The sequence below is a fragment of the Hypanus sabinus genome, chromosome 21 (assembly GCF_030144855.1).
Source record: "Hypanus sabinus isolate sHypSab1 chromosome 21, sHypSab1.hap1, whole genome shotgun sequence".
In the NCBI taxonomy this organism is placed as follows: Eukaryota; Metazoa; Chordata; class Chondrichthyes; order Myliobatiformes; family Dasyatidae; genus Hypanus; species Hypanus sabinus.
The window spans coordinates 7144058-7168850 of NC_082726.1; the positions used below are offsets into that span (position 1 = coordinate 7144058).

Sequence of the window (24793 nt, forward strand, 5' to 3'; positions counted from 1 at the left end):
GTGTCTACGTGATACTGGAGGATCTAGAATGGCCAGATGAAACCTGTGCTGTCACAGGGAAACACTGAGTCAGATTTGAACCTGGCTCACTACAGCTGTGAGGGCGGAAGTTCTGTATTATGCGCCAAGAGCTGGAAAAGCATGCATTGAATATCCAAAGAGAATTTAGGCAGCTCCCACATACAGCTGTTCAGATTACAGAAATTCAGCCCCTGCAGAATTTACAAACCTCTACCCAAAAAATTTGGATATGGAATAAATTTTGCTCTCATGTAATTCAAATAGAAAGCGAATAAATAAATCAACATAAGTATTTTGTCAATTTGCATTTCTTGAATCATGTATCAATGATGTTGTTTTGCATTATAGAAAAGATAAAATTAAAGCTACAGATAACCTTTAAATGTCACATGTACATGGAAAAATAAAGTAAAATGTATCACCTGAGTTAACGACCAACACACTTGAGCCTGAAGCACAATCTTACAGCTTAAACTGCACAGCATTACGCTAACCGCTACATTATTGTGTCACCCCTATGCTACATACCACCTCATGCAATGCAACACGTTTTCTAGGCACACACCATCTCCACTCTATCCCCAAAATAGCTTTAGAATTGTCTGTGTGATTGAGTATGGGTGATGTGTTTGGCAATCACCAACATTCATTCAGTTAGGGCAGCGTGGAAGAGTGGGAACTGGTTAGGTGGCTGATCTGCAACAACTGCATTAGTGGTCAGGCCTTCAAAGAGAACAGGGAAAAGATTTCATTGAGGTTGGAGATGATTTGCAAATCTAACAAAGGAAGGAAAGTCACTGGGAAAGATGCCTGGGTTTAGAATCTTGTCCTCAAGAACTATCATCAAGGCAGCACTGAATACTATCTCCACTGAGAGTCAAACCTCATCAAGCGCAAGTGGGTAGGATCTGACAAATTATTTTCTGACAACTCACAATTAAAGGTGAAGTGATTCTAGATCAGCAGAATTTTTCACAATCACTTTGACAAAATTATGAACATTTTGCTTCAGGTCCAATGCAAGGTTTTAATTTAGTAAACGTTAGTGAAGCTACAAAGAATGAATATAGATAACTGAAAGACCTGGAAAATTTCACTCATCAGCAAGCTTGTTAGTTTCCATCTTTGGTAACCAAGCTGAAAGGAGGAAAGCTGCTTGCCAACTCAAAAATAACAGTGCATTCATCATCTTACACAGATAATTAATCATTTTCAGCTTTACTGCCACAATTCATGCTGTCCCACTGATTAAGCACTCAGTGAGTGGAGTAGGAGGAGGGGGGTAACAGAGGGAAACAATGGGGGTTGGGAAGACAAAGGAGCAAAAGTAATGAATAACAAATGTCTCGGCTCATCTGTCAACAGTACAACGCTATAAAGTGCCAATACATTACACTATTTACTTTTTAAACTTGTGTCATAAATGTAACTTGTTATTTGTTAATTGATCTCTGGTAATATTACTTTGTGCTGTTTGTGAGTTATATGACTGTGTTGTGCATCTTGCTCCAGAGGAACTTAGTTTCATTTGGCAGAATACATGTGTACAGTGGAATGACAATAAACTTGAAGATTATCACTGTCTCTCGAACAGTCACTTTACCAAACAAAAAATGCCTTTGTATGAAACAATGAGTAATAGGCAGTATAGTTTATAACAACTGATCAGCTTGTACAGGTTAAGATGAACAGCATACATTCTCACCTTTGGCAATACTGGCTTGGGTTTTGTGTTCTTACTCCTCCTAGTCAGAGAACAACAAGGGTTAGAACAGGCAAACAATGATTTTCTACTGTAATCAGATATTGTCAGTGTACAACAAACTGTCCTAATGCATTGCTTCACTCACTCACTTTTAAGAGACTAATGATCAAACAGCCTTGTTAAAAAATATCTGAATATATTGACATTTCAGAAAGATTTCCTGAGCATGAGGGAATAAAGCAGGTGAAATACCAAACCATGCACTTACATACAGATACAATTGATCTGTCATGAAATGTCCAATGCAGTGTTTTGTTCAAATAAATAAAATATTTGTAAGAAACTCTGCTAAATGTAAGGCCTTCAGTTACCTCATGTTAGGTTGAGGTATCATTTTGTTTCCGATTTAAACATCTATTAACTTCCACACATCTCACTAGAAATATGATACACAGAGAGGCAGTATGACTTCACATCCCAGGAGGCAATGATACGCTCTGGCAAAGTTGAGGAGCATTGCAGCTGAACATACAATCCACAGTACACATTAGATCTACACTCAGTGGCCATTTTATTAGGTACATCTGCTTGTTAATGCAAATAGCTGATCAACCAATCATGTGGCAGCAACTCATACATAAAAGCATGCAGACATGGTCAAGAGGTTCAGTTTTGTTTAGATCAAACATCAGAATGGGAAGAAAGGTGATCTAAGTGACCTTCAATCATGGAATGATTGTTAGTCCAGATGGGGTGGCTTGAGTATCTCAGATGCACAACTGTCGCTAGAGTTCACAGAGAATGGTGTAAAAAATAACAAAAGAAATCCAATGAGCAGCAGTTACGTGGGCAAAAATGCCTTGTTTATAAGAAAGGTTAGAAGAGAATGCCAGACTGGCTGACAGAAAAGCGACAGTAACTCAAATAGCCACATGTTATAACAGTGGTAAGCAGAAGAGCATCTCTGACTGCACAACACATTGAACCTTGAAGTAGATGGGCTACAGCAGGAGAAGACAACACTGGATTCCACTCCTGTTCCTAATAAAGTGAGTGTATAACAAAGCAACTTCCCTCAAAGTCTCAGACATCTGTGGTTCTGCCAGAACGTTTAAACCTCATAACTGATGGCACATACAATAATCCCTCTTCCTGGTATTTTTTTTTGTTCCCTCCCTCTTCCCTCTTCTTGTATTTCCCACTCTGGCCCCTCACCTCCCCATGGTGCCCTCTTACTTCCCTATCTCCCATGGTCCACTCTCCTCTCCTATTAGATTCCTCCTTCTCCAGTCCTTTACCTTTCCCAGCCACCTGGTTTCACCTATCACCTTCTAGCGATCCTCCTTCCCTACCCCTCATCTTTTTATTCTGGCATCTTGCCCCTTACTTTCCTGTCCCAAAAAAGGCTCTCCGCCTGAAATGTGAACTGTTTATTCATTTCTATAGTTGCTGTGTGACCTACTGAGTTCCTCCAGCATTTTGTGTGCACCGCTCTGGACTTCCAGCATCTTACTCTCATTCCGGAAGGGACTGCCTATTGCTTATCTACATTACCACCAACATTGTACTCCACCAAGTAGTCATTATTTCTGATAATCTTGCACCATATTGGCAAGGCTTCCAATAAAAAGCATGATCATTGCTCATTTTCCAACAGTTTAGAGCAGGACTCTGTATTCTTGATCTGGAAATATCAAACTTCAGTGTATCACAGTCCAGATTCCAGATTCAATTAAATAGGGCAAACATTTATTTAATCGAGTATAAAGTCATGAGTTGTACAAGAATGCAATTCATATACTGTGAATTCTGGTTAATTGGGATATATTGGGATCAGTACATTTTGGCCCAATTAAGCAAGTGCCCCAATTAGCTAAAGTTTAATATAGTTAAAAAAAGTTTTCAAAAAAAGACAAAGTTCCTACCATTTAACTGAGTAACAAATTGTGCATTGAAATGAAATTAAATACAAATAAATTAGAAAACTAGAACTGCAAGAATTCTGCAAACTTCAATGAGATGAGAGGCATTGATCGTGTGGCTCGCACCACACTGTGTATTAGTTCTTAATAGTTATCGACAGGGGAATTCATCTAGTGTATGCTGCCATGTTTTTTTCATCAACTGCAAATAATGAACAAAATCAGAGCAGACACCAAGCACAGATAATGGACTGCCTTCATACAAAATGCTTTTGATAATTGCATCATCATAACATTAAGATCATAGTCAATACCTTCAAACGGTTCATAGTTTCTATTGTTATGAATGTGACTCAACTCTGAGGGGCCGAAGGGTACAAAGTCGCCCCCTCCTTTTTGAGAATCGCATGATTGCTATTATTTCGGGTCTGAGACCCAGGAAATGAGAGAGAGACACGTCCGGAATACACAAGGTTTGGAATGTGTCCTGAACTCAGCGAAACAGAACCACTGATAACGGCCATTGTCTCTTGGAGACGGAATTGTGTATCGAGTACTGTACTATTCATTGGAAATCCTCAGGGGACAACCAGAGTGGTCTGGTTGAGGGATTGCATCATCCCAACCTGATTGACATCTGAGACCCCGTGAGTAAGGATAAAAGAGGGTCTGGGGAACAACCCCTTTAGACGCACCAGGAGAAACGCTAGAAATCCAGTGACAGCGTTTTATAGCGACAGCCGGTGGGGGCTCGTGTGCGTCCTCCCTTGCCAGGGTGGCGGGCTCATCACGGAAGAAAGGTTTAGCTAAAGGAGAGGCCACAAGTGAACCACACCAACGAGACTCCGACGGATCGAAATCATAAAAGGAAAATCGGCAAGTTTTTCTCCCAAAACTCTCTCTCTCTCCACCCATTGCAAACACAGCGGTCCCCAAAGGCTGCAGCCTGCATGAACTGAGTGAACTTTATATTTCCATCGGACAATACATTATCCCCTAGACAACGATAGAGCTTATTTCTTAATGTTTATTATTATACCCGCACTTTTAGATTTAGTATTGACGATGTATATTATCTGTATCTTTGCATTGATATTATTTTTGTGTATTTTTACTAATAAATACTGTTAAAAATAGTATCATCAGACTTCAACGGACGTCTCCATCTTTGCTGGTAAGTGACCCAGTTACGGGGTTCGTAACACTATCTTGTTGAAGTAGTGAAACAGTTTCATTTTCACTCCCGGCCGCTTCTGGCACCTCCAAGCATGAATACTTGAAATCACAGTGAGGTAAGTGGTTCTGAATTGTTTTACTGGTTATTTCTCAGCAACTGTCAGTGACAAAAATCACTGCTTTTTGAACACAAGCCCACACAAGTGACACTATTTAAAAACTGTTCACTCAAAGCATGGTGAAGTATTGAACAGCCACACAAGCGCATGCGACTGTTGCTTGTTAGAAACTATTTGGCAACAGTCTCCTGTCCCCATTAAGTGGCATAGTGCCCCAGATAAACAAAGGGAATATCAGCCATTTTCTTGATTAGTTTTTGTTAAGTATTGTCCCAAATAAGTGGCTGCCCCAATTAACAATGGCACATTCAACTAGAATCCATGTACTCATGGTTTATACAAGAATCTATAATGCAAATTATGAATGTAAGAAACAGGATTCTTAGGAGGCTATTTGTTCTTTTGAACCATTCTGCCATTCATTGATTTTTTTGCTGATCATCTACAGCAGTGTTTTGTTTCTGCATAATCTTCATGTTCTTCAGTTTCATTAAAATATATTCCGTCTCAATTCTGCATGCTTAATAAGCCTCCATAGAATGGAATGTAGAGAATTCCTAAGATTTATCATTCTCTGGCTTATTCTCATACTGAGAGAGCCAGTTCTAGACTCCTGCAACTAGAACTGCAAGAATTTTGCAAACTTCAAAGAGATGAGAGGCATTGATCGTGTGGCTAGTCAGAGGCCTTTTCCCAGGGCTAAATGGCTAACGTGAGGAGGCATAGCTTTAAGGTGCGTGGAAATGGGTACTGAGGTGATGCCAGGGGCAAGTTTTTCACACAAAGGGTGGTGAATGCTTGGAATGCACTGCAGGCTGCAGTGGTGGAAGTGGATACAATAGGGTCTTTTAAGAGCTTCTTAGATAGGTACATGAAGCTTAGAAAACTATAGGGCTATGCACTAGGGAAATTCTAGGCATTCTCTAGTGTAGGTTACATGGTCAGCACAACATTGTGGGCCAAAGGGCCTATAATGTACCATAACTTCCTATCACCTCTCATTTGTCTATACTCTGGAGAATATCGGTACAGTCTCATCAATCTGTCCTTATACACCAAACATAGCAGATGTCCAGTGAATATTGCTGAGTTCTATCTACTAATTGTTTTTCCTGGTAGATAGACCAAACTGACACAACTCTCCAGGTGTGCTCTCACAAAGGACTTGTAGAACTTCAATAAGATATCTGAGCTCAAGAATTATTTGCACTTCTCGTATAGCTACAGAAACTGCATACTTACATAAGAATACCGTGAGCTCTTTCCAATAGCTTAGTGCTAGCAGAACTGAGAAAAATCCCCTCATCTTCAATCAAGGAATGGCCACTGGTGATCCTTGAAGTCTGGACACTTGCTCTGCCATTCCAGTTTATTCCCTGCAGGTCACTATTTAAAACAAAGAGAAGAATGTTATTGTTAAAAATAAGAAAGCCAATGAAAGTTCAGATCCAAAAAAAAGGAAGCAATGGTACAACGCAGCAGGCACATCAGCATCAGAAAGACCAAAAGCAAAATAACAAATGAGAAAATCTGCAGATCCAAGCAACACACTAAATACTGGAGGAACTCAACAGGCCAGGCAACATCTAGGGAAAAAAGTACAATCAACATTTTGGGCTGAGACCCTTCAGCAGGACAACATTGACTCATCACCCTTTTTCAGGATCTAAACAAAGGTTTTACATAAGATGTAACTGTACTCATTTCAAATAATACATCTGAAATGTGATACTTCCGAAAAGTCCGACAGCATCTTAAACTTGACTTTGGGACTATTTCATCAATATTGTAATGGAAACTGATTAACATCAGTCGTTGGCTTTGTTTTTCTCCTTACAAAAGCTAGCTATTTACTGAGTATTTCCAACATGTTCCTGTGTTTATTTTATTCTGATCTGTTCATTTTGTCTCAACTGGAAAAGTATGATTACTCCATTTCAGGCAATAACACCTAAAAACCTGAGACTTTATGCCTGATCTACTGAAATGCAGCAGAGACTGATCCATATCCTGTCAATTCTAATAAACATTTCTCAGCTTTATCAATCATTCCTCAAAAAAAAATCAAACTGAATTAATCCTGGAACAATTCTAACTGTAAGCACACCATGCATATTGAGGCAGTACCAAAGCCGTACCAAGGCTTCTGACCTCTTAAATGAAAGTGAAATACGTAAAATTGAATCTGTCAAATACACATATTTAAATAGGATTCGTCACATCCTCAACAAAAATGTAGAGACACAATGGAAAGTGCTCTATCAAAAACCTTACACTGCAAGGTTAACACTGAAAATAGGAAATCGATAGAACCAAAAGCTGAAATGTAAATTAGAAAAAAACCCATCAAACTTATCATGAATGAAAACAGATATGCAATGTGAGAAAGGATTAAAGTTTCATATTTCTTAAAATCAGGTTCCCAAAGTTAATAGGATAGTAAGAGTGAGGTGAAGCCCCATTACTGTTGGAGATCCAAGCTAGATCCTCGTGAACCACACTCTGGGTTAACTTCTGAACATGCAGGCAGAGAATACCAGAATGCAGGAGCTCAACAGTAGGTCTGACATTACTTCCCCATCATCCCCACTGTACAGAATTTGTACTTACCCACACCAGAAATGTGAGATTAAGAAACCGTGCAAAAGGAGCAAACAATACTAAATTAGAAGCAGATGGACAGTAAACATTAATAAATTAAGAACTTAAACTGGGAAGGAAAGGGAAAAATGGAGTCAGAGAAGCAGGGAACAATTGTCATGGTTGGGTTAGGCCGAAGGGCCTGTCATCATGCTGGACCACTCAATGACTATGGAAAGGAAGACCATGATAAAAACTACGCTATCCGCAGTGCTAACAGTTTAGCAGGAGCACCTTCCCACAACTCTATCAGTACTCCAACCTTCTGTCCTCAATTTTGTCGAGATCAATGACAAAAAAGTTACATTAATGTTGTTAAGTAAGATAAAATTTGTTCCCAAGCCTCCAACAAGCCAAAGATTTTCTCAAACAGGAGCAGCGTTAAAGACGACAGGTTCATGTAGAGTAGTGGTCACCAACATTTTTTTAAGCCCAAGATCCCCTACCTTGGCCATGGTCAAAGGCGAGATCGACCCCCAGATCGATTAGTTACACGCATGCGCAGAAGAGACCGGAAGTAAAACCCCGCAACCCAGAAGTAGAAATAATGTATAAACACCAGGGGTACAGACCCTTTTTGCACCTCGGACCAGTTTAATATTGACAATATTTTTGCCAATTGGCTGATCGGGGGGGTGTTGTTAAACATGACGGGAATACAGTACAGCGATACTCGAAGCAGGATACTTATGCCCAGTCTATTCTGCAACGTAGTTTTAGCGGCTCTCGGCACTTAGCCTCTGTCCCACTTGCCAACGTTTTTTCTGCTCAAAAAAACTCAGCGTGTTTGTCTTTAAGTGTGGGGTGCTTGGACTCAGGGTACCGAAGCAGCTTTGAGGGCTTCATTGTCTCATTAGACAGCCTTCGCCCGCCGCCAGACACCTTGGCCTGGTGCAGCTGGTCATGGGTGGGATGAGAGGTCAAGGTCAGGGCTGAAGGTCCCCATACCAGGGCCACGGTGGTTCCAGTCCAGAGAGAGCTACCAAGCGAGAAGTGCGACAGGGCGCCCACCCACCCCCCTTTTAGGGTCTATCGGCCGACAAAAGTTTGTTTCAGTAGATCGCAGCAAGGTTGCTGCTCTGATACTTACGGAACCCTGAGACCGAATTAGATCGTCTGCGAATGTCCACGAACATTCGGTGTAGTGAACAGGTTTAGAGGCGGCGCCATCTGTCCACACCAGGCCAGTAGCAACTGCACTTCCCGCCGGCCGCGCTCTGGGCCAGTAGCAACGGCACTTCCCGCCGGCCGCGCTCCGGGCCAGAAGCAACGGAAGCTCCCGCCAGCCGCGCTCCGGGCCAGTAGCATCGGAAGTTCCCGCCGGCCGCGCCCCGGGCCAATAGTATCGGAAGTTCCCGCCGGCCGCGCTCCAGGCCAGTAGCACCGGAAGTTCCCGCCGGCCGCGCCCCGGGCCAGTAGCAACGGAAGCTCCCGCCGGCCGCGCTCCGGGCCAGTAGCATCGGAAGTTCCCGCCGGCTGCCCGAGGCGAACCAGTGATCCCTGGCGCGAGGGTATCACCACGTTTAGGCGATTGATGACCTTGCGTGGGTTCAAGTTCAACAGTGGGCGAGACAGGGAATGAGGAAAGGTTGGGGACCACTGAACTACTTTGTGTAAACACAAAGTACACTGCAGATGCTGTGGTCAAATCAACACGTACAAACAAGCTGGAGGAACTCAGCAGTCAGCAGGTTGACTGCTCATTTCAACGGATGCTGCCCGACCTGCTGAGTTCATCCAGCTTGTTTGTATGTGTTGAATTACACTGTGTAGTGCGGGGAGCTACAAGCATGCACACTGAGCAGCAAGAACGGAACTGAAACCCCGCAACCCGGAAACAATCTCTCAACAGTATTTGTGTATTTATTTTTGATTTTTTTTTCGGGATCTACTGTGGAAGTCTCAAAGATCGACCAGTCGATCGCGATCGATGGGTTGGCAACCACTAATGTAGAGGATTCCAAGGCTCAGACATGGCCATCAATGGCATTGTAATGAATACCGGGGATGTGTCAAAGTCAGAATCCAGAAATGGAGGAGCACTGAGATTGGAGATATGGAGGTTACCAAGATAAATAGGCACTTTGGACTGCAGGAGGTGGGGGGTTGGTGGCAGAGAAGAGATTTTAAAAAGTGAGTAAGAACTTACTAATTTTAAGAATGTCATGGGTGAATAAGCATGATCAATTATCATTTAAACAGTGAACAACAAAGTACAACTATTCCTTTGTAGGAGCAAACCAACAGATCACACAGAGCTGGTGTTCAAGCTAACAGGCGATTTATTAAAGCCAAAGCTGGTCTATCTGAGTACCAATGTGCTACATCTTTTACATTCTCAATTGACGAGATTACCAGTAAAATTTCATTTTGATAACAGGATGGCAGCTACAGGAAGATTTAAGTAACAGACTAGGTCCTGATTACAGGATAAAATGATTATCCACAGGCCTAAACAGCAAATTGTATTCTCTGTTACAATAATGGGTGCATGCTTTAACACAATTTGTAAAATTCAGACATTGCCTCTGATGCATTTGTCTGTGATTCCTTGTTATCATATTAGCACAATCCACATCTCTACTTAGTAGCTATTAACCCTCACTATTCTTTCCCCTACAACATCTTGGCAATGCAAACTTAATTCCCAATCTGAACACAAAATGAAAGGTTTCTCATAGCTATAATAACTAGAAGAGAAGAACTCAGGACTGTTGTTATTAGTGTGCTGGCAATCCCATACATTCAGAATGAAGTCACACAGGAAGCAGCTGTAGATTTTATAAGGTTACTAAGCAACTAAAAGGATGCACAATAAATTGAATATCTATATCTTCACCAAACTCATTATGAACTCATTTCAGAGACGAATTAGCAATGCAATGAGATCAGTTTACACTTTGGCAATCTATCTTCACATTAACTCCACAGCCATTTATTTTTACCACTCACAAATGCACAGTATCTGCACTATCATACAAAGTAAATTAACCTGAAATCTGTTTTAACTTCTGGTTTTGTTGCAGAATCACTGATAGAAGTGGTTTGTGGCCATGGTACAGTACAAAGCATAAAATTACCAGGGTATAGAAACAAATAAATGGCACAAAATGAGGAATGACAAGATAGTTTTCACCTACTGATCAGAAATCTGATAGAAGGGAAGTAGCTGCCCCTAAAATGTTGAGCGTGTCCCCTCAGGCAACTGTGCCTCTCCCCAGTGATAGTAATGTGCTGACAGAAAGGGTCCTTAATGATGGGTGGCACCTTTTTGAGACATTGACTATTGAAGATGTCCTTGATAGTGGGGAGGGTTATGCCTGTGATGGAGCTGACTGAGTCTACAACCTTCTGAAACCTCTTGTGATCCCATGCATTGGAGACTCCATACCAAGTTGTGATGCAACCAGCTAGAATGCTCGCCACCATAAATCTTTAGAAATTTGCCCAGGGTAGATGCTCTGAGATGGTGATGTCCAGGAACGTGAAGCTATTCACCCTTTCAACCACTTACCCCTCGGTGAAGGCTGGTGTGTGTTCTCCTGAAGTCCACATCAATTCCTTGATCTTGTTGCCACCAAGGTTATTGTTTGACACCACTCAAATAGCCAATCCATCTCACTACTGTGTGTTGACTAGTCATCTAGATTCTGACAACAGTGCTATTCTTATCGATGGTGCTTAGTCATACAGCCATGAGTACAAAGAGAGAACAGTAGGCTAAGGACACAGCTTTGAGGTGAAGCTGAGTCGACTGTCAGGAAGGAGAACTCAAATTTTCTAGATAGCTACTGCAGACTAAACTTTGCAGCTACAAGATTGGCTTAGTGTTTTTTCCACATAACCTTGCATTTAAAAATGAATCTAATCTGCATTGTTATAACTGGCCGATTTAGTGAAATTAAATGAAAGATGGGAAATATTTAGCTGTAGTTGATACAAAGGCAATTGAATCCATGCTAAAATTCAGCTAAAATGCATTAATAAAATATACCAATAATGTCAACTTCCCAGATAAGCTGTGATAACATCTCATTCTCATGCCTTTAATACAGACTGCATTTGAAAGTATGCACAGTCATTCACTTTGTTACTGAGCACTGCATTCATTCTCCGTTAACGTGTGTAAAAAGCCAGAGGCCAGGTTAGCTCTACATTAATCCTCAGCTGGGGCAGTAACTGGCCTCATTGCCCCTTTTGAGAAAGGAGAGGACAAAATAGATCAGCACAACAAATGTCTTCCTGATTTGTGACATGTTGGAAGATACTAGTTACTACTAGTCTTACTTTAGTAATGAGGTAGACTAAATGTAAATATAGGAAAGCAGTTTTTAAACTGCCTGTATCCAAAAAAAAGAAAATATGTTGCTAGATATTTTAAAAGACAGTCACACTGGGATGTCACCAATTGTCAAATGGCTCATTAATTCTCAAGGCTGAGTGCTGCATAAAAATGGGGACATGAAGAAACAAGTTCTAAATTTACAGATGTAATATGCTGTAAGGTTTCACTGCTAATGTAATGGCTTCTCTGCAATGTTCCACTGCTGAGGCAATGGTTTATCTGTAGAGCAACATTTGGGTTATGACTAGAGATAACAGGGCATGCTAGCCAATAAGTGGGATGTTGTTCTTTCTTGTGGGTCTGGGAGCCGGGAATTCGTGATCTTTTGCAGAGGAGAGATGAGGAGAGAAGACACGAATGGAGGGAGTTGGTAGACCTCAGACAGAGTGGACTTGAAGCGAGGGTCCGAAGGTCAGCGACGATCGGAGGAGGTCGATGGTGGACGAACAGCCTTATCAGTGAGCTCCAACATTGTGCCTTAGACTGTTTCATGAGAATGGGCCCTTTTTCTTTTTTGTTTTCTTTACTAACCATACGGTCAAATTAAGAATTATAAAGCTCAATCATTTAATCGTATATTGTGTACTGTTTGTTATTTCGTGGTACTGATTTTTAACAGGGGATGTACTGCGAAGCATCCACCCAAACGAGATTTCTTAAGTTTGGCCGGGCCAGGAGGCTACCATCCCCTACATTAAGCTGCTTGCTGAAGCGAGAGTTACACAGATGACAAAATTTGGAAGCATTATGGACTGTGAGGAAAATATAAATACTGACAGACATATGGTAGATGAAGAGTAATGCAGAAAAATGAGGTAATGCAGTTTGTGAGAAGTAATCATGGGACTCATGGCCTCATTTAGCAATATAACTTGACTATTCTATGATATCAAGACCCATTACAAACTATTGTGGTTTTGGAAATGTAGTGAAGGAGGAGAAAGTATGGTACAGAATAAACTTTTTCTTAAAAAAAGGATTGATGAGTCTAAATCAGTTTGGCTTTTAAAATACCAGATGATAGATAGCTGAACCAAACCAATGAACTTGCCTGGCCCTCAAAGCCAAAACTCAGTTGAGCCAATTAAAAGTTTAATAACTTTCTATAAAAGAAAATTCTGAGCTAAGTGTGTGTATTTTTGATTAAGAGATATACACACTGACAAGGAATTTTTTAATCTCTAAATTTCTTTCATATTCAAATACTTCTAATATTGATTTTTTAAAATAATTACTCAAGAGGCATGGGCTTAAGGCTGCACGTGCACTTAATTGCCCATCCCTAGTTGCCATTGAGACAGTGGTGCCTTCTTGAACTGCTGCAGTACTTGAAATGTGGGTATACTCTCACTGAGAGAGAGAGCGCTCCAAGATTTTTACTCCAGTGATGGTGAATGGCTGTGGTGTTCCCATGCTTTTGCTGCCCTTGCCCAACCAGTAGCCTTAATATAGGTTGTGCATTTGGTAGACTCGGCAATTGTTGCAGTGCATTTTATAAATAGTACAAATTGCTGGTACTGTGTGTGGATGGAGGGGACGGGGTGCCCTACTAAGCAGGCCATTTCGTCCAGTGTGTGAGCTTCTTCAGTGTTTGGAAGCTTTACTCATCTGGACAAACAAAGCGTATTCCATTGCAGTCCTGACCTGAACCTTATAAATGGTGGTCAGGATCTAGGGTCAGGTGAGTTACTAGCTGCAGGTTTCTGAACCGTTGACCAGCTCTTGTAGGCACCGAGTTTCTGGCTACTTGAGTTCATTTTCAGGTCAAAGTAACCTCAAGGTATTGATTATAGGGGGATTCAGTGATTGTAAAGATATTGAATGTCTGTATTTTCCCTTGTTGGGTATCATCATCAACTTGCATTTCTATGGAACAAATCTTACTTGCCACCTATCAGACCCAGCCTCACTATTGTTCAGGTCTTGCTGCATTTGATGTAGATTTCCTCATTGTCTGGAGTCAGCAATGATACTGAAAATTGTGCAGTCATCAGCGAACATCCCTACATCTGACCTTGTGACTAAAAGTGGGTCATTGGTGAAGCAGCAGAAATTGATTGGGCCTAGGATACATCACCGAGGAAATCCAGCACTGTTGTCCTGTGACCGAGATGACTGACCTCCAATCACCACAACCATCTTTCTTTGTGCTGGGTACAATTCCAAACAGCAGTGGGTTTTAAAGCCGGTTCCCATTTTTGGTGTTAAACTTAAATCTTCTACCTTAACTCACTGCTTTGAACTACTCTGATCTTGTTTATCTACCTCCTGCTCTAGACCACTTATGATTAACAAGCATTCACCATCCCCTCAATTTCACTTGGTCTTCACTCTATCACAGATGTTCTTTTTGTTCTCTCCACCCTTACTGTTTCTCTGGTGCTTCAAACAGGTCTGATGAAGGGACATAAACTGAAATCTGAGATTTTTCACTCCTGACCTACTGAAAATTTGCAGCATTCTCTATTTTATTACAATCCAATATTTTAGTGTAAAGGCATCAAGTTTTCCCTAAAGTACTTGCAAGACACAATATTAGTTAAAAGTTGGATGACATTTCAAAGCTCTTGACATTTATCCACATTTACTACACAGTAGCACAGTGTTAGCACATAATGTGACCACCAATAGGGGTTCGACTCCCCCGTTGTCCATGAGCATGTAGGTTTCCTCCTTGTGCTCTGGTTTCCTTCCGCATTTCAAAGAGATACAGTTAGGGTCTGTTTGTTGTGGGCTTGCAGTTTTGGCACTGGACTAAGAGATCAAGGAGTGCAAGACTCCCCATCTCCATTCTAACACCTTTCTACAGGAACACCATCGAGTGTCCTGTCTGATTGCATTATTCTGTGGTATTGAAGCTGCAAGGCACTGGACCACAAGGCCCTACAAAGGGCCGTAAAAACTGCCAAGAGAATCACCAGGGTCTCCCTGTCCACATTTGTGACATTTATCAGAAGTGTTGCAGATGAAGGATCCAAAGCATCGTTGAGGATCCCTACCACCCATCCCACAATCTCTTTGACCCACTACCATCAGGGAGGAGGTACAGGACCATCAGGGCTTGTACTGTCAGCTTCTTCCCTCAGGCTGTGAGACCAAGGAATACCCTACCACCACCGAGATCTCGTCACTAGGAATTGGGCTGTTTACTGTTTACTTGTGCTGCACTTTACTAAATGCATTGGGAATTATATTTTATAAGCCTATTTATAGTATAATGTTTTTGGTTTATGTGTTGTGTGTGTTATATGTTGTGTGCTTGCGCCATGGTCTGGAGGAACGTCATTTTGTTTGGCTGTATATATGTAGTCAGATGACGATGAAATTGAATTTAAAGCATGGCCACACTGCATCCCACAATGCCCCTAGCATAATCCTCATTGATTTGATACAAACTATGCATTTCACTGTACCTTTTCATATTCATGTGACAAATAAAGCTAATCTTTAAAATCTTTACACATGCAGTTTAATAAGTAGACATGCTTCATTATGGCTATTCTGGATTTAGTCTTGTGTAATGAACAGGATTTGATAAGCGTTCTTGAAGTAAAGGAGCCATTAGGAGGTAGTGACCATAATATGATAAGTTTTTATCTGCAATTTGAAAAGGATAAGGGCAGATTGGAGGAGTCACTGTTGCAGTTGAACAGCGGAGACTATGGAGCCATGAGGGAGGAGTTGGCCAAAGTTAACTGGACGGATATCCTAGCAGAAAAGACAGTGGAACAGCAATGGCAGGTATTCTTGGGAATAATGCACAAGGTGCAAAATCAGTTCATCCACCGGAGAAGGAAGGATTCAGAATTCAAAGGGGGGAAAGGGGCCACAGTGGTTGACAAAGGAAGTCAGAGATTGCATAGCATTAAAAAAAGGAAATATGACAGAGCTAAGGTGAGTGGGAGGACAGATGATTGAAAAATTTTTAAGGAACAACAGAACTTAACTAAAAAGGCAATACGGGGAGAAAAAATGAGGTACGAACGCAATCTAGCCAGGAATATAAAGGAGTATAGCTAAAGCTTTTTTAGGTATGTGAAGAGAAAGAAGATAGTTAAGAACAATGTTGGGCCCTTGAAGAATGAATTGGGTGAAATTGTTATGGGAAACAGAGAAATGGCAGAAGAATTTAATAAGTACTTTAGATCTGTCTTCACTAGGGAAGATACAAGCAATCTCCCGGATGTATGGATGGGCCAAGGACATAGGGTAACAGAGGAAATGAAACAGATTGACATTAGGAAGGAAACAGTGATGAGTAGACTGATGGGACTGAAGGCTGACAAATCCCCAGATCTAGATGGTCTGCATCCTAGGGTACTAAAGGAGGTGGCCCTGGAAATTGCAGATGCATTGGTAATCATTTTCCAATGTTCTTTAGACTCGGGTTCAGTTCCTGAGGATTGGAGAATAGCTAATGTTATCCCACTTTTTAAGAAAGGAGGGAGGGAGAAAACAGAGAACTATTGTCCTGTCAGCCTAACATCAGTAGTAGGGGAAGATGCTAGAGTCCATTATTAAAGATGAAATAGTGGCATATCTAGATAGCAGTGATAGGATTGGGCCGAGCCAGCATGGATTTACCATGGATTTATCATGCTTGACTAATCTATTGGAGTTTTTCGAGGATGTAACCAGGAAGTTAGACGGGGGAGATCCAGTGGATGTAGTATACCTCGATTTTCAGAAGGTATCTGATAAGGTCCCACATAGGAAATTGATGGGTAAAATCAGAGCTCATGGCATTGGGGGAAGACATTGACATGGATAGAAAACTGGTAGACAGATAGAAAGCAAAGGGTAACTGTGAATGGGTGTTTCTCAGAATGGCAGGTGGTGACTAGTGGGATGCCACAGGGCTCAGTATTGGGACCACAGCCGTTTACGATTTACATCAATGATTTAGATGAAGGCATTGAGAATAACATCAGCAAGTTTGCTGATGATACTAAGCTGGGTGGCAGTGTGACATGTGATGAGGATGTTAGGAGAATTCAGGGTGACTTGTATAACCCCCTGGGTCGCCTCAGGCTCGCTCAGCTCGTTCTCGTCTAGGGGGAGCAGCCTTCGGCCCCGCCAAACTGGGTAATCAGCTGGTGTGGATGCTGTGTGAGGTCCCTGCCTCACCCAAAAACAGACAGTACACCATATGCGATTAAGTGAGTACAATTTATAAAGGTTACTATAACTAAGTGATTAATAACGATACAGTATATATGAAGAGAAAATTAAAGAAAAGGCGCCAAACTTATCAAAGTCCAAACCACTTCGTGCACAGCCGTTGGAGCTCAATTTCTGAAGTCTTCTGGCCACCATTCGATCCCCTCCGAACTCCTCGACTCGCAGCTCAGGACCCTCCGAACTCCTCGGACTCTCCAAACAGCTCAGGACCCTCCGAGTAGTCAACCAAGCACATCTAGCTTCATCCCCCCCCCCCCTCCTCGGAGAATCTCCCGGCCTCGGAACCCCCTTTGGGGTCCGATCCTCGCCCAGCTTAGAGCATTGCGTCCTCTCTCTCGACCCCCTCGCGCCGATCTGCCCAAAAGCCCGTCAACAAAAGCTTACAGACTCAGAAGAAAGAACATTAATCCCCATTTGGTTTACAAAGGAATACCATTCTCGTTATCAGTAAATTAGCATTCCTGCTAGTTAACAAAAAAGAAGAAACCCTCTTGACACTTGGATAGGCTGAGTGAGTGGGCAGATACTTGGCAGATGACATTTAATGTGAATAAGTGTGAGGTTATCCACTTTGGGAGTAAGAACAGGAAGGCAGATTATTATCTGAACGGTGTAGAGTTAGGTAAGGGAGAAATACAAAGAGATCTAGGAGTCCTTGTTCATCAGTCACTGAAGGTGAATGAGCAAGTGCAGCAGGCAGGGAAGAAGGCTAATGGAATGTTGGCCTTTATTACAAAGGGAATTGAGTACAAGAGCAAGGAAATCCTTTTGCATTTGTACAGGGCCCTGGTGAGACCACACCTGGAGTACTGTGTGCAGCTGTGGTCTCCAGGGTTAAGGAAGGACATCCTGGCTATAGAGGAAGTGCAGCCTAGATTCACAAGGTTAATTCCTGGGATGTCCAGACTGTTTTACGCAGGGAGGTTAGAGAGACTGGGCTTGTACATGCTGGAATTAAGGAGATTGAGAGGGGATCTGATTGCAACTTATAAGATTATTAAGGGATTGGACAAGATAGAGGCAGAAAATATGTTCCAGATGCTGGGAGAGTCCAGTACCAGAGGGCATGGTTTGAGAATAAGGGGTAGGTCATTTAGGACAGAGTTAAGGAAAAACTTCTTCTCCCAGAGAGTTGTGGGGGTCTGGAAGGCACTGCCTCAGAAGGCAGTGGAGGCCAATTCTCTGGATGCTTTCAAGAAGGAGCTAGATAGGTATCTTATGGATAGGGGAATCAAGGGATCTGGGGACAAGGCAGGAACCGGGTATTGATAGTAGATGATCAGCCATGATCTCAGAATGGCGGTGCAGGCTCGAAGGGCCGAATAGTCTACTTTTGCACCCATTGTCTATTATTTTTAATTAAAGCCTATGATGAAATATTCCAAACTTGCTTCTTTCCAAGAATTCCTGTTATATGTGTACTTTATAAAGAAATCCACAAAGGTAGAATGGAATAACTTTCACTGTATATCAATGAAGATAAAAACTAATTCAAACTTGCAGTGGATTATGATGAATTAGTCATATGTTTTTCCTTAATCCATCTCTAAGTGTGTTTATGAGAACGCACAGTACTACCATTAACTATATTATTAGATATTGCAGGGCAAAATAATGCAGGTATTGCAAAGCTCAAAATCCAGTGCTGATTTGCAGAATCTTCTGCTCATAATTTACAAAACTAATTAGTTTCATCAAGGGAAATCTCTAGAGCCAATCGATTGCTAAAGGTCCAATCCAAATCAGCCCTTTTTTTTCCAAGATAATAACAGATGCATTGCATATTTCTAGCATTTCCTGCTTTTACCATCCAGCACTAATAGCATTCAGATGTGTATACAATATATGGTCACATACACGAAACACCATCACAATTTTGAATTCAATTCTGATTCAAGTGGAGTACGAACAACAGCAAACTCTTCTCTTCTCATAAGTATTTCTGGCCTCTAAGCCACTTCTTAAAGTACAAGTATTGCAATTATATACAGTTTAAAAAGGAAATGAACACACAAGTTATCATTCTCACCGAGTTGTGAATTCCGAATTAACCAAAATGAAGAATATTCTTAATGTCAACATAAACATTGATCAGATACAAGTTAGAATGCAAAAGCTGCTCAAGCACATTTCACACTTCCAAATGAGGGGAGGAACCTTCAACTCTTGAAGCCAAACTCACTTGGGAAGCAAAATTATTTGTACTGTTCCTCTCAGCATGCCACCCGTCACAAATTTAATTTAAATTAGTGACCCTCATAATAAGGTTGTAAGTTTGTAGTAGTTTTCACGTATCAAGAAACCACACTTTCAGATTTTACATTCTACAAGATGTCACTCAAATCCTCTCTCTCATTTAGAGAAACAGTTTCTACAACTAAATATGTGAGAAGTATATATGTCTGCAGCAACTTGGATTTTAAAAATGAGAAATAGCTTCTATTTATTAGTATGAAAAACACAGTCATTGATTTAGGTAAATAAAGAAATTCATCCCTACCGTGGGGGTTTGTCATTGATGGTATTTGTTCCTTGCAAATTAGACAATGGTGTTCTGGGGCTTTTTCTTGTAATACCTATTATAAGAAGAAAGTAAGTGCTAAAATATTGGTTAATCAGACAGAAATGACCAACAGTAAAAATGAAGCATGCATTTGTTACAGCATGCTGCAGGCAGATTAACAGTGATAACCTGAATATTTCTTTACTGCAGGCACAATGCAGAACTACTCCACACAAGATGTGAATGAAGAGCAGGGAGTAGTTACAAGCACTTACTACAAAAACAAAGCAAATCAGTTGGTAAATTGCACCCAATTATCAAATTATCCTGTTTCATACTCGATAACAGTGCGACATCCTATTTCCAAGGAAAGGTTAAAATCACAGCCAAAACTTCTAGATCTTCAGTGCCTAACCCACAGGAAGCATTGGATCAAGGCACATAAATAATCTATCATATACAAGTAATGAAGCTACAAGACCAGAAACTAAGACAGTCACAGAATGTTTAGGAAAGATCACAGGACCACCATTGAACATTTGTTCCAATGGAAGAAAGGTTTCCAGAGTAAACAGGAGAAAGCATAATTAACCATATTCTCTCTTCATCTCATCTCAAATTTCAGGCTCTTGCTTGTACTCTACAAGTCTCATTGGATTAAACATAATTGCTCTAAGTGGTTGTCAGAAATAAGCAAGTTATACATAAACTAGCTCAACAATCAATTTAGAGAACAAAGATATAGCATATACTTAATTTATCATTTTAATAAAATTTTTTATCATTCAAATTTTGCTTGATGTTTTGAACTTGCGAGTTTACATAAAGAACTGCTTTGAACCTATTCAACAGCAAAACACTTGAGAAGACCCTAATCTGGCATTCAGCCTCACTTGCATTCAAATTCATGCATGGACAAACTTCTGAGAAACAAATTTCAAATTGGTTGGGTAAAAAAAAATCAAACAGGGATTAAATGTATGGCCACCTATGATTAAAATATAACTCTTTTTTAATACTGAACATTTGCATATCCCTTCCCACTCTTAAGGGAAAGCACATCACTGCTCTTGAGAACCCTTCTCCTTGATCCTCAAGGGATTATAATGTTTCCAGATGACAATTGGGGAAAATTAACTTTCAAGACAGAGTTCTGTACAAATGCGAATTACTTGGCATTAAGTGGAAAATACATAATAGCACAAGATGACTTATCATAATTTCAGGAAATCTTAATTAGATCTTGTCATTAATGTAGCATTCTCACTTTTTTTTGTAATTCCTATTCTATATTTTAAGCTTAAAACAAAATGAATCTTTAGAGCACAAAACTACAACTTTGTGTAAATAAAATGCTTTCCTATGCATCCATTTTTAAAAGCAGAGTTTAGTCATAACAGCTTTCAATGAAACTTGTTTCAAAGTAAAATTTAATTCTAGCCTTGGACCTGCCTCTACAGGAATGGGACACTGCATTTCCAAGCCAATTTATATGGAACACACATTGAAGATGCCTGACCAAAAAAAAGAAAGCTAGACACTAATGTTTGTCATTTCCTCTATGAATATTGCCCTATTCAGTGAGTAGTATTGCTGCTGGTGATGCCTGGTTGGATTAAGAGGACGGTGAGATTAGTAGCACTCGTGCAAAGCGATCCAAGGACATGCAACATGAAAGTTAGTCAACATATAAAGCAGAGCTGGTGAAAAGGACAGACATGATAATGAGGCCAGCAACAATCACTCCAAAGCAAAACCAAAGAACCATGGGATGTATATTCACTCGAATTAAAAATACTTGGCAAAACAACAATATGAGGTTTTATTCACTTGAAATTAATATAATTTTGCAAAGTAACAAACTGTTTCACATTTCATTCTCTGCAAGTCATTCAGAATATAATAAAAGATGAATTCTGTATGCAATGTGCCTCTTTTGTTGAAGTATGGTTTCAACACCACATACATCCCAGAATCCTTTGGTGTCATTTGACTTCAAGTCAGTGGTCTTCATTACCCAGAGTGATCAACTGTGAAACAAGTACTCAGTCGGATCATTTTAAAAACATGGTCCAGCACAGTACTGACCAGCTGAACTGTACATACATACCTTAATTACTCAGTAACATCAATAACAATCTTTTGTATACATTAAATGAATTAATGAAGACCACCCATCCCAAGTGAATGCTCTTGGAATTACATCTCCTGCAGATAAGTGGAATATTTCTGGATTTAGAGCCTTACTGTACTTCTCTTCCTTGCATCTCTGGAGGATCTCTAAACTCCTCTGATGAACTGGGTGATGCAGAAAGCTAAAACTATCGACACTTTTCAAAACCGGGTACGGAACAGCATCATCATGCCCTTGGAAAGCAAAATGAAAACAAAAGGAAAAAAATAAAAGAGATACAAGGTAAAGATATTCATGATAGGAACTTGAAAAGCTGAGAAACAACGACAAGGATCTAAAAACTACGATGACAGTAAAGCACATTTAATCATTAATATCTACTTTGTAGTTAGAGAATGACACTCCTTGACATCTAATTTAGCTTTAATGAGTTAAATCTCTAGTGACTTGGAAAAAAATGTCTACACATTCAAGTAGGATAAAGATGCAAGAGAAAGGCAAAATTTACATTCATATGGTACAGGCTACATCCTTAGAAAATCAGCACTAGGCAATAAAGTAATAGCAGTGAAATGCACTTTGATTTATCTTTAATGTGTTTAAGTAGCACAGAAAAAATCCAGTTTGTGTAGGTATTTCATCACTTTTCATACAGTTTAATAAGTTTTGTTAAATAAATGAAAGCTCTGCAAAACATTTTCAAAAGTCCTTTCTTCACAAGGGAAGCAAAATCACCACCAAATGTTAAATATTAGTACCATAAAGTTTCAATTTTTGCTGTTCCCAGAAATCTTCACCAACAGCTCAGGCAATTTTCAAACACCAGAAACTCAAAACTAAATCTATTCAAATAATCTTTCAATAAACATTTTTCAATAAACATTTTTCAATAAATGGTTCAACCACGTTACATGGTTAGGGTCCAGCATTAATATGCCATTATCCACAACCGAAAAGAATACCAAAACTTATCTGGGTATGGCTTTAAAGGATAACTAATTGGTGAGATTACAAGGCCGGGGCGGGGGGGGGGGGGAAAGAGATAATGCTGGGAACACACTGTGTTCCCAGGTATGAGTTCACATTTTAGGACACAGAAAGAAAGAAATCATCCATGTTCAATAAATATCAGTGACTACCCTATTAAGATCCCCCAATAGGCCACCAAATATAATATTAAATGCATATTAAACTGAGACACTAGCTTTAACTTATTGAAACAGAGTAGTTATTAACAAATGTACAAATCTGTAGTTTTCAAGTGTATCTCAACTTGCTAATATTAAGAAGGGAGAAACTGGAGGAGGTTCTATTAAATGCTGAGGATAGAAAGAGTAGTGTTGTATTTCTGCAGCAGGAATAGGCTTATGCAGAGCAACGCTGTACTAGGCAGAGCAGAGTGCTTGAGCAGCTGGCACAGCATGATGATGCATCTTTCTGCAAAATGAAAGCATCACCCCAGCTTGAGAAAGATGTGCGCTGATTAATTGAGAAGTAGCTTATGGACATAAACCATTATACTAATGCAGATGGGCAGCTATTTGAATTGCACACAAGTTGTCTGAATTGCTGAAATAGGTCAATCACAGATTACAGAACTGGCAGATTTAATGCAGAGTTTGGTGAAAAATATCCCAGAAATACTGCAAGATCAAGATTTCCACCACAAAATCTTTAATCCTGCAAAACATTTTCATTGATTGAGGCCTTAGATTATGTTTAATGTTACAAAAATACATATCATCCACTTTCTGTAAGACAGAATTTTTATTCCAAACCCGCTATTTTATCTTGGCAGCCACCCACTGAACATTATGTGACAGCTTTGTTTCGAAGTGACATTCTAGATTTGGTTGTAGTATCTATGGCATATCATCATCAGGTCAAAAATTGTGTCCTATACACCATCCTATTAATTTTTCTAATCACCACCTGCAGCATCACAACTCCACAGTAAGACCAGAAAATAATAATTTCCATCAGTAAATCAGAGAACTAATCCACAGGCAAGCCATAATATAATGGCAAGTTATAGGTCTCAAAGTCACTAGAATGACAGACTATATTTGGTCAAGAATTCAGATCAGCTATTTAAATATCTGTACTGTTTTGCTTGGCAGTACGATGAATAATCGACAAGTCAATTCCAAAGTACTTGTGTTACTAAGTAAGGGAGCAAAGTCAGAGGAAGTGTCCATTATAATGAAAGGACAGTAACCTTTAGAAAATTGTTCTAATCATCATTTCCTTAGCTGGTTAAAAACTTGAAAATGCACAAGATATTAATTTTAGCTACTATTATGTATTATTATTATTAAATACTTTATTTACAAGCTTGCCATGTAATTTTTTTAAAATGCTATTCTTTTAACAAGTTGTTCAGTTATGGACATGTAACCTTGGTTTATTTGGTTAGCTATCTTGTAACTTATTAGGAAAAATTTGAGAATAACACAGATAAGAAGGGTGCTCGCTTCATTCACTGCTCTGTTTACTCTTTGTTGCAGTGAAGCAGCAACTAAATATCCCTGAGAAAATTAGGATGATGAAAATTCAGCAATCATCATCCAGATTGCAACATGCTAGAATGAATACGTGCTGTCACCAGACATGGCAAGATCAGTGCCTTTCTTTCTGAATTCTTGGCTAAAGTACATTGTCACGTTTGCATGAGTATCCACTTAGAACAGATACCTCCACATCTGTAACAGTCAACCATGCCAGTGTGAAATAAGGAGAAAGATAGTGTGGGGCAAAGTGAAGAATGAAGTTAAATCCTTCTTCTGGAATCAAAACTTAATTATGACATGGCCATTATAAAGACTCAACTGCTGCAAGGGCAGATTTGGCTGCTTGGTGCTCCATGATTAAATGCTTGAAAAGAGGATAGCATGGAGGGTAAAAGAAGTGGGCAGTGGCATTGCTAAGCAAGGATAGTATCACAGACAGAAAAGGGAAGATGTCACGAAGATGCCATCAGTGTGGGTGGAAGTCAGAAACAGGAAGGGAGTGGTCACTCTCCACTCAGTGGCCACATAATTTCGTAA

The 24793-nt window shown here is 40.2% G+C and overlaps 1 protein-coding gene across 6 annotated transcripts in view; it reads right to left on the reverse strand.

Annotated features, from left to right (window-relative positions):
- Positions 1 to 24793, reverse strand: part of myo9aa (myosin IXAa) — a 339254-nt gene that overhangs the window by 101977 nt on the left and 212484 nt on the right. For 5 of the 6 annotated variants that reach the window (XM_059945895.1, XM_059945894.1, XM_059945899.1 and 2 more), the window contains exons 15-18: positions 21860 to 21979; positions 19610 to 19685; positions 6186 to 6329; positions 1727 to 1766 (exon numbers count right to left, since the gene is read on the reverse strand). In XM_059945895.1, coding sequence (XP_059801878.1) covers positions 1727 to 1766; positions 6186 to 6329; positions 19610 to 19685; positions 21860 to 21979 — 380 coding nt within the window. The remainder of the gene's footprint in view (positions 1 to 1726; positions 1767 to 6185; positions 6330 to 19609; positions 19686 to 21859; positions 21980 to 24793) is intronic. The other variant, XM_059945898.1, reaches the window with a different exon arrangement.